An 11,848-nucleotide genomic window follows, 5' to 3' on the forward strand; every position below is an offset into this window, starting at 1 on the left:
TTAGATTATTGTAAAATTATTGGAAAATTCCCAAATAATAAAATTCCTGACAGGAAAGAAATAAATAAAATTTATTAACTAAACATTTTAATTATTTAAATTCGAAAATATTATAGACTGTCAGGATTATTATTATTATTTACGAATGTTTAAATTCGGGAATTTTATACAAAAAAATTTTTTTTATAATTTTATAATTTTATTATTTATTATTTTAGGGCCTGTAAGCTTTTAGGATTCGTGCAAATAAAACCAAGAATCCAACGACAAAATTTGGACAAGCACCATAAAATTTTCCTTGTGAAATTATAAAAAAAAAAGATTAAAAACTTTTTTTTTCAAGGAAAGAAAATGTCTTTTTAGGACAACAATAAGAAAGAAGAAAGAAAAATGAAAATGTGACCAACCAAAAACCTTTTTCTCCAATTTTTTTATTTCTTTCGTCTTTTTTGTTTCTATTATTATCAAATCATGATAAAAAAAAATGTGAAAAATAATCACTAAAATTTCGGCACTCGCGCAGCACCATTATGAAGGTAAAAAAATTTATTAAAAAAAAATTCGAGCAGGCAGGAATAGCAGTCAAATCACCTTTTTTTCCAAAAAGTAAATTTGTTTCTATGCTTTTTTTAGGTGATTTTTTTTTAATTTCAACAGGAAAATGTCACGGTGGTTGTTCAAATTTGGTTTTTGAATTCTTAATTTCATTCTTAGGAATTCTTCACATTATTTTGATTATTGAACGTTAAATAGAGTTTTAAATTTGATTATTTTTAAAATTTTTTGAATTAAAATGGAAATTTTGTTTATAAAAATTATTTAAACAATTAACATTTCCGGTCATTATGAAAATATAATAGCAAAGGATATTTGGAAAAACATTTCGAATTGATTCCGAAAAAATCAAGCCTGTTCGTAAAGAAGTGGTAAAAATGTACATTTTATCATAAAAATAGTTTAAATAATCACCAGTTTCTGCACTATTGAAAATATGACAGAAAAGAGTCTTTTGCAAGACATTTGGCATTGATTCCGAGAAAAAGTGAAATCTCTTTATAAAAAATGGTTAAAATGTGAATTTGTTTATAAAAATTGTTTAAAAAATTTAAATTTTTGGGTCGGTATGGAAAATGTAATAGTAAAGAGTATTTCGCAAAACATTTCGAATTGATTACGAAAAAAAATCAAGCCTATTTATAAAGAAATGTTCAAAAAGTACATTTTATCATAAAAATTGTTTAAATAATTATTAGTTTCTGTCACTATTGAAAATATGACGGAAAAGAGTCTTTTGCAATTGATTCCGAAAAAATCAAATCTATTCATAAAAAAATGGTTATAATTTGAATTTGTTTATAAAAATGGTTTAAGCAATTAACACTTTTTGGTCACTATGAAAAATATAGCAGCAAGGTCTCTTTGGCAAGACATATCAAGTTGATTTCGCAAAAAAAAAATCATTCCTAATAATGAAAAAAATGGTTAACATATGAATATGTTTATAAAAATTGTTTAAACATTTAACATTTTTTGCTCAGGATGAAAAATATGATAGAAAGCAGTATTTGGAAAAGCATTATAAGTTGATTCCGCAACAAAAATCAAGCCTTTTCATCAAAAAATTGTCCAAATGTTGATTTGTTTATAAAAATTGTTTAAATAATTATTAGTTTCCGACACTGTCAAAAAAATATAACAGCAAAGTGTATTTGGAAAGACATTTCAAGTTGATTCCGCAAAAAACCTCAATGCTATTAATGAAAAAAAATGGTTAACATCGGAATTTGTTTATAAAAACTGTTTCAAAAAATTAAAATTTTTTTGTTAGTATGGAAAATATTATATCAAGGAGTATTTGGCGACGCATTTCAAGTTGATTTAAAAAAAATGAAGGATTTTCATTAAAAAATTGTCAAAATCTGCTTTTGTTTATAAAAATTGCCTAAATAATTGGCAATCATTAGCTATTTTTAACTTATTGTAAGCGCACATTATTGTCTGTGATACTTTATACAGAAGCTATGAGTTAAAGTTAGCTAATCATTGCGAATCACGAAAAAAAACTTTTAGTATTTAATTTGTTTTATAACATTATTAAAAAAAATTGTTCTTATTTTAACCCACTTAAAATTATTTTTAGTTAGTTATTACATTTATTAAGTTTTTTGAGAGTATTTTGAGAGTGGCTGCGTAAACCTAGAAAGATAAAAAATAAAATTTTCTTGTCAATTTTATGTGCTGAAATTGAATAACAATTGGAAGTGAATGTTATGTATCGTCAGAATTGAAATTTCAAATTCTGATAAAATCGCGAAAATATATACGATTTTTTTTTACTGCAAAACAACATATTTCAACATCTGACAGGTCCATATCGTATCCAGAACATACCTGTATGGTTTCACATAGGTGCAATGTCCCCGATTTTCCAATAGATAGAAAACTGAAATAACAAATTGCGGTTTCCAATTTATTTTCAAATATTCTATAAACAAAAATCGAAAGTTCGATAAACATTAGAATAATTTTCCATCAGCCACAAAACTGAACAATTTTGGTAACGATATATATCATAGTGGTCGAAAAAAGGATGTTTAAAAAAATTTTTTAAATTAAGGTTAATTTTTATTCGTAACAAGTGAGTACAAAATTCTTGTGCTATAATTGAACACATCTATTAGTTATAAAAAAAATGTTAACAATTTTTTTATTAAACCTCTATATTTGTCTATTAATTGGATATCATTATTATAACATTCAGAAACTCTGATAATTTTTTTTTCGGTTTTATTCTTAAATTATTAAATGATCGCCAGAATATTTTTTGATGACCTTGTTTTTGCGAATTGAAAAATTCATTTTAAAAAAACTTTGTAAGGAGGAAGCATAACATCGCGTAATTTAAAAAATATTATAATATTTCAAAAATTTGATTTTTTTATTAAGCAATAATTGTTTTAATAATTTCTTATTATTCAAGTTTGTAAATTTTTACACTTATTTAAACAAAGTAGACTAAATTGTAACTTCTAATGAATGACATTAATTAATTAATCAATTCTTTTTATTCATGAATTAAGCCAATTATATCAGTTTATTTAGAGAAGATGTCACTTTTTGTAGTTTCTTGAAAAAAATTTCAATGAATGAAAATTGTTTAAAAATGCATTAAAAAGTGGTAAAAATACCAGACATACCAGAAACTTGTGGGGTTTGATGAAAAATTGATGAACAACTAAAATTAGTTGCATTATTCCAATCAAAAGTTATATTTAAAAAATAAAAATTGTTTAAACGATTTAACATTATTTAAAAAATTATAAATAATCAAAGAATACCTTAGACTTTTTATTTTGACCATTAAAAATGAACTGTAAAATATTAATTAGAAAAGTCAGTTTTACGACCAATTACCCTAAAATACTTGATCCTCGTTACAGTTTAGGATAAAAATGCATTATTTGGTTAAAAATTACCATTTACGTTGAAAAATCATATTGTGGGAATAAAAAATTAAATACCTTTTTAAAAATTTATTTAATTTCAGTTAAAAATTTGTTTTCCTAACTGAAAATTTAATCATTGCAATTTTTGTCGAAAATTGACCCCTTTTCGTTATAAATGCAACTATTTATTTCGAAATTCGTATTTTCGGAATTAACATTTTAATTTTTTTTTTTGAAAATTAATTTTATTTTTAGTTAGAAAAGTTTTTTTCTCACTCAAAATTTAATCTTTATATTTTTTGTCAAAAATTTATCCTTTTTTTTTAAATCCAACTATTTGTTCGAAATTTTATTTTTTCTGATTGAAAATTGAATTTCATAGATATGGTTAAAAATTCTACTATCTAGGGAAATTTTGAATGTCTTAAAATAAAATTGTTTATTTACAATTGAACTGAATTGGTTTACATTTGAACTATTTTTATGAAAATCAGTTTTTTTCTCAAATATTAAATTGTTGTTCTTATTGTTAAAATTTTATTTATCTTTTGTTGTCAAATAATTTTTCGAACTGAAAATTTAACTATTTCATTTATGTTGTAAAATTGATCTCTTTTACGTAAATATTCAAAAATTAAAAAAAAAAAGTATCTTCTTTTGTCAAAATTAATCTTTTTGATTTAAAATTTAACAACTTGGTTCCAGGATGAAGTTCATACATTTTTTATTATTTGATCATTCAAGTACTTTCTTGAAAGTTATATTTCTTTATTAAAAATTCTTTCTTCTTGGTTGATAAACAATTTCTTTAGCTGGAAATATAACTATTTTATTTTTCTTTGATTATGTATTCCTCTTTCTTTGAAAATTCAACTGTTTGTTAAAAAAAAGTATATATGTTTCATTGAAAATTTTACTTTTTTTAGCAAAAAAGAATCATTTTTGATGAATTTTCAACTCCTTTGACAAACATTTTCTTTTATGATTCATTATTTTTTGTTGAAAATTTATGTATTCGGTTTAAAATTGAATGATTTTCTTGACAATTCGTTTTTTAAAATTAAATATACAAATTTTTTTCCATATTTTCAACTATTCCATTTTTGGTTAAAAATTTGAATTTTGAAAATTTAATGTTGAAATTTTAATGTTTTCACTATCAAAAATAATTTTTTTTAAACTGAAAATGTAAGCATTCCATTTTTTTGATGCAATTAATTTATCTTTTTTATTTCTATTGAAAATCGAACAATTAGTTTCAAAAAAATGTATTCAGTGGAACATTTATTATTTTGGTAACAAATTATATTTGGTTTATAACGTAACTTTTTCTTTAAAAGTTTAGTTAAAAGTTTTTTTCGAAAATTCATTTTTTTTTTGAAAATACATCGTTTTATTTTAAAAATCATCATTTGGGTTCAATATTAGCATATTTCGGTAAAAATTAATTTGTTCTTTTTATTAAACATTATTTTTCAACTAAAAATTTAATTATCCGTCAGGTAAAAATCCTTTTTTTTTGTTAAATAACAATTTTTTCATCTGATAATGTAACTATTCAATTTTTTAATCAAATTTATCTGTTTTGATTTAAAATATATCTTTTTAATTAAAAATTTGGCAATTTGTTAAAAAAATGTATGTATTTTTTTGAAAACTTGTCATGTTAGTAAAAAATAATATTTTTGGTTATTAATCTAACTTCTTAGTTAAAACTTGAAATTTTTCTACTAAAATTAATTTCTTTGGTTGAAGATTCGTCATTTTATATCAAAATTCGTTCTTTGGGTTCAAAACTATAAAATTAACTATCCCTTGTGCGCTTGAAAATGTTATTTTTAATTGAAAAATCAACTAGTACAATGCAAGCTGAATTTTATTTAAAATTTTTTTCTCAGGCTGAAAATTGAACTATTCAGTTAAAAATTAATTTGTTTTTGGTTGAAAATAATTTTCTTAGTTAAAAATGGAACGATTCAATTTTTTCTTTTAAAATTTTGTATTTTGTTTTGAATCGTATCTTTTTGAGTTGAAAATTCAAAAAATAATCTTTTTGGTTAAAAATAGAACTACGAGGTTGAAATTGAACGTTGTTGCGCGAAATTCATTTTTTTTAATTAAAGATTTATTGTTTTAGTTGAAAATTCATCTTCTTGATTGAAGATTTTTATTATGCTTCCAACTTAAAATCCAAAATATTTTTCATTGACCCCAAGATATTTTTGGAATCATTTTAATAGAATTCTTTGGGGAATACTTTAAACGTTTTTGGGAACTTTACCGACATATTTAATGAACAATTTAAAAATAATAATGTGAAATATTTCCGAAAAATGGGAGAAATTTAGCTAAATGTCCTAAAAAATATTTCACATAATTTGGGAATTTACACTACATTATTTGAGGATAGTTCCTCAAATAAATTTCCCAGTGGGCACAAAATTTAGCGACTTCTGTACGACATCGTTACGACATCTTTACGACATCCTATGTCCATGTCGTTTCGCTGTCTTTACAATGTCGTAAAGACATCGTCAGATCATGCGACTTATTTACGATATCGTAAAGACACCTTAACGACATGGAAATAGGATGTCGTAAAGCTGTCGTAAAGATGTCGTAACGATGTCGTAAAGATGCCGCCAAATTTTGTGCCCACTGCGTTTCATTGAAATTAGGAAAATGCAGATTACACCAAAGTTTAGGAATTTTCCTCAGAAATTTTTTCGGAATACCTCAGCGAAATTCAAGCTATGAATTTTTTCAACCACCCAACTGAATAGAGATGAAGCAAAAAAATGAAAAAATTATTTTTACATGCAAATTTCTATTTGATATCATATATGCATTTTCCATTTCACTTGCAGGTTTTCGCCGGAAACAGCGATACGTCTACAGTTGTTGAACACAAGCTCATCCCGCCAATTTTCGCTAGCCAAGTACGCGTTTTACCACACTCAATACACAGACGCACAGTTTGCCTTCGAATCGAGCTCAAAGGGTGCCAAGATCAGAGTGAGTATAGAATTGCCACGTAAAATGTAGGTCTGCCTCATCCCTCAGTAGATGAGGAAAATGGGGGTGGGGTGAGGGAGGAGGAAGAAGGGATTTCCACCCTCAACCCTGGTTCGTTTCGACACGCCGGAAGCGACTCGGTTTCCCCCGTTTTCCCTCAATTCTCTCCACTCTAAATGTAACCGTTCTGGGAGCGTGAAATTTTTATAGCCTAGCCCAAGCCTCTCTGCCTTGCAAAACCCGAGTGAACTGCTTGTCGACTAGCAGCGATTTTTCTTCGGGTTATCGCGATATCATTTAATCAGGTTAAAATGCATGTTGTTTCTTTGCCAAATTTCATCAATAGAATTTTTTTTTCTTTAGAGAATTTCCTAGGACCCAGCCCCTCCTTCCCCTCGCTTTCCTACTCCGTACCTGTCCAGCCCCTCATTTTCCCTTCTCTCCCTTCCTCTCCTTCACTCTTCTCTAACACCCCTCTACTCACTTCCCCTAATATCTTTTTCTTTAATCCCTACTTCTTCATTCCTCGCTTTCCTTTCCCAACTCACCCTCACATTCCTGCTTCCGCGCTAACGACTTGCACTTCCCCTCTCTTATCAGTTGTTCTCTCTCTTTGTACCTTCACTCTGCAGACCATCTATCCACTCACTTCTAGTCTCCTTTCATAATTTCACTGCGTTTACTCTCCAACAACTGGATTCACTAGATTAATTTTTTTATTTTCTTTGCTTCCTCTACTACCTCTTCCATCTAAGCCTTACTTTCCTATAGAGCTGTTCCTCTATTATCTCCATTTTTCCCTCTTAATATCCCTTCCTTTACACTACTTCACTTTTTCCCTACTTTGCCTTTTCCCTACTTCACCTTTTCCCTACTTCACCTTTTCCCACTTTTGCTACAATCCGTTCCCTACATTTCCTATTTTATCACCTCACGCTTTGTCTTTGCTACTCACTCTCACTTTACTTCGACCTCACTCCTTAATTTCCATCATTTACCAGTCCTTGACCTTCCTTTCGCTTCTGCTACTATCTCTCTCCTCATATAATTACCTCGTCTCACTCCTAGACCCTTCATCGCCCCTCCTATTTCACGCCTTACTTCTTGCATAACTTTCCCTTCATTTTGTTACTTCTCCTTTTACACTTTCCCTAATAGTCCTCCCTTTTCACTCCTCCCCTCTATTCATAGACTTCTAAACTGAACTTCTTCTTCCCTACCCACCCTGAGTCTTTTACTTCTCCACACCTCATTTCCCCTCCCTAATGAGTTCTACGCCTCCTATCACTCTCCATCATTTCCTCCCGTCCCTGCACTTCTAATTTATACTCCTTCCCCATCCTACTTCCCCGTACAATCCCACTGTTACGCTTCACAGTGAAAAAATTACTTTTTTGGTTCAAAATAACGTATAAGCCAAAAATATTGATCGATTTGGACCAAAAAAAAAACTAAATAACCTTCTAAGATTTTTGAGAGAGCTTTCGAGCCTGGCATTTAAATTTGGCTTTCATTTTTTGTTATAAATAAAGAAATATGACGAAACAAATGACTATTTCATCTATTTGACGTTCGCGATGCTCTTCAATAAAACGAAAATGGTTGGAATCGTCTATGTTTAATAGAGTAATATTATGGTTGAAGATATTTCAGTATTTTATAATAATAAATCCGAAAAATTCATCAAAAAATTATTTGACGAAAAAATTTTATTTACGATTTTCCATAGTTTTACGTTTTTAAACTTATATTGCAAGAAACTTTGATAAAAACAATATGATGACGAAGAAATTGCTTCTGAAAATTATTATTATTGAAAATATATTAAAAGTTTAATAAGTAAATGCCTTAATCATGAACTTTTCGATAGAAAAATTCGTTTTTTTCGATTTCATTTTTTTTTAATTAGGAAATTAATGATAATTGAGACCATTGAATAATTTCTTGATTAATTTTATTATTTTATCAAACAAATGTAATAAACAAATGCATTATTTAAGTATTTGTTGACCAAAATCTCTGTTTTTTCAATACCAGTCATTTCAGTTCGAAACTTCGTCAGAATAATAAAAAAATTTATAGTTTATTCATCAATTTTATGAACTTTTTAAACAATTTTAATTTAATAATGCATTATTGGGGCATCTGTTGATGAAGATTTTTTGCGATGTCAGTCTTTTTAACAAAGAACATCGTGATTATTATGGAAAATGCATAATTAGTTGATTATTTTATTTTGTTTTTTTAAACCAAATAATGTATTTTTTTGTTGAATTCGTTTTGAAAAAAATATTAAATTTATCGACGTATAATGAATTTTTCTGCCAACAGCTGCCCCAATTATACATTTGTTTATTAGAATTTCTTCAAAAAAGCATAAAATTGATGAAAAAATTATGAATTTATTCTAAAATCATCATAAAGTTTCTAATTAAGAAAGTTTTTCGAAGAAACTGGAATTGAAAAAAAAAATTTCTGCCTACAAATCCCCGAAGAATAATCATTAGTTTTTTTTTTTTATTTGTTTATATTCCTTGATCATTAACATTGAAATACTGTCATTTTAATCTTGTAAGACGTTCAATATAGAATCTTTTATAAATCGAATAAAACAGTCATTTCAGATACAAATTTTTAATTTTCGTAATTATTAATTTATTTAAAAAAAATAGTTCCCTACTATAAAAAATGACTTTTCAACAAAGTAGTTGAATTTTCAATTTGAAAAATTAATTTGTAATATACTGCTTAAATTTTCAACCTGAAAAGATAAACCTCGAACAAGAAAATATCATAGTTTATATTTCAATCATAAGAGATGAAATATGTTTTGAAAAGGACTTTTAAAAACAAAAAAACGAATTTTCAAGAAATGAAAATTTTTCACTCAAGAAAGAAATAAAAAACGACTTTTCTTTACAAGAATCGAATATTTAAACAGAAAATATGACCTTTCAGAAAAAATTAAGTTTCCACGAAACTGATGCATTTTACCCACAAAAAATGAAATTTGCAAACACGAAAATTATTTTTTTAGGAAAAATCGAAAATCTTCGATTTAAAAAGGTCAATCGTAAAAATAGGCTTTTTACTAAATAGTTGAAATTTAAATTGAAGAGATGAATTTTCAACTAAAAATATAAATCTTCAACAAAAAATGTTTTATTATCAAGAAACTGATTCCATCAAATCTTGCAAAAAAAATAGTCGAACACTCAAACCAAAAGAATCATTTTTATCCAGAAAGTGTTATTTTTATTAAAAAAAAATTAATATTCTATTAAAAAAGATGATTTTTTTTATCAGAAACATCAATTTTGAAAAAAATAGTTGAGTTTTCTGTTTAAAGATTTAAGTTGACTTTTCATGATCAAAATATTAATTTTCAAACAAGAAGTAAGTTTCTAGGAAACAAATTGAATTTTCAATTGAAAAAGGCGCAGTTTTAACCAAATCAATGACTTTCTAACAAAAGTGTTGAATTCTCTATCAAACAGTTCCATTCTTTTTCCAAAAAAGATAAAATTTTTCTTAAAACAAATAATTTTTTTTTAATTTGTGAAATAGTTGAATTTTCATTTTAAAAAAATTTCAGTTGAATTTTCGAAATTAAAATATGCATTTTTGTTTTGACAAAATAGAAGTTTTTACAAATTAAATGGATTATTGATCCTAAAAATACGAACTTTTCAACGAAAAAGGATGAATTTTTAACAAAATAGCTTAATTGTCTATCAAATAGTTTAATTTTTATCCATGAAATATGAAATTTGTACTAAAGCAGAGGAATTTTTGAAAAAACGACCAATTTTCTTTTTAAAGCTGAATTTCTAATCAAATAGTTACATTTTCAGCCAAGAAAGGTGAAATTTCTCTTAAAACAGATGAATTTTTATTCTTAAAAAATTTCAAAAAATAGTGAAATTTTCATCCAGAAAATATTTCAATTCTCTTTTAAAGTCTAAAATAAAAATTGTAAACAGTAAGTTAATTTTCTAGTAAATAGTAAAAATTTTAACAAAAGGTCTGAATTTTTTTTATATTGTTGAATACTTAACCAAATAGTTGCACTTTTATCCAAAAAGATATAATTTCTATTAAAGCAGGTCAATTCTAAAATTTAAAAAACGTGAAATTTCGAAAAAGAGTTTAATTTTTAAATAAAAAAATGCATTTTACTTAACTACGTAAATTTTTATCCAAAGAAGATTCCAGTGCACTTTCGTATACCAAAATAACAATTACAGACAATAAGTTCATTGTCTATTAAATTTTCGAATTTTTAACACAAAAGTATTGACTTTAATAACTTTCTTAAATTTTCAACTAAACAGTTGCAATTTTTTCTAAGAAAAATGAAAATTTTGCTTGAACAGGTAAACTTGTAAATCAAAAAGACAAATTTTAAAAGAGTTGAATTTTAATCTAAAAAGATTTCAATTGACTTTTCGACACAAAAAGACGAATTCTTACCAAACAGTTGAATTTGCAAACAGAAAGGATGTCTTTTTAAGAAAATTGTCAACCTTCAAACAAATGATAAAAACTATAATTAAAAAGATAATATTCGGAAAAAAGTTGTTGCAAATTTGCAAAAATTACGTAGGCGCGTGATGTAATTCAAGCATAGTGCCTATCCCCTACTTTCCCTCTTTCATCATTCCTTCCCTTCTGCTTTGCTCCACACACTTCTTTTCCTCTACTTCCCGCAATTTCCAAAAGTTCCCTTCCCTACTTCTTCTATTACTCTTCTCTATAACTTCTACTTCCGACCCCTCACTCCCCTACCCTTATATTTTTATTTTCCCCCTGGCTCATACCACTATTTTGCCTCCCTCACTTTCCCTTTCCTGCGCACCCGAATTTTCCTACTTCACTAGCTCTAACTTACCCTTCCTCATCAGTCCTTACCATCTCTTATTATACCTGATTCCCCCTCTCTACACTTTCTATTTCTTCCCCTTTCTTCCTGGCATCCCTACTTCACCACCTATTACTTTCCCTCACATAGACTTTCTTATTAGTTCTTCCCCACTTCCACGCTCCCTCACCACTGTGTTCCTTACCTACACTTTCCAAAACTACCCCGCCCTTCATCTATTCTCCTACCACCAAATTCCTTACATCCCAAGGTTATCAGTATTTCCCCTTTACCCGCTCTTATTCCTTTAATTCATTTTCCCCACACCTCCCTACACTTTCACTCACAACTGACGGATGAATACCCAGCCGGAAATATAAGAGTTTCTAATTCATACGCAATATTGAATATTGCTAATTAAGTAGGACGATGGTCGTGGGGGCTAAAGCGTAGGCTTTGGACCCACTCCTTCGGCTTGCGGGTTCGATTCCCGCCTCGCACTCTGGAAGAGTCTCGGTGGCCCATG

The 11,848-nt window shown here is 27.3% G+C and overlaps 1 protein-coding gene across 1 annotated transcript in view; it reads left to right on the forward strand.

The window, feature by feature from the left end:
- Window positions 1-11,848, forward strand: part of LOC117176940 (epithelial discoidin domain-containing receptor 1-like) — a 231,581-nt gene that overhangs the window by 157,064 nt on the left and 62,669 nt on the right. The window contains exon 4 of the mRNA XM_033367344.1: window positions 6,314-6,461. Coding sequence (XP_033223235.1) covers window positions 6,314-6,461 — 148 coding nt within the window. The remainder of the gene's footprint in view (window positions 1-6,313; window positions 6,462-11,848) is intronic.

This window comes from Belonocnema kinseyi, chromosome 7 (genome assembly GCF_010883055.1).
Source record: "Belonocnema kinseyi isolate 2016_QV_RU_SX_M_011 chromosome 7, B_treatae_v1, whole genome shotgun sequence".
In the NCBI taxonomy this organism is placed as follows: Eukaryota; Metazoa; Arthropoda; class Insecta; order Hymenoptera; family Cynipidae; genus Belonocnema; species Belonocnema kinseyi.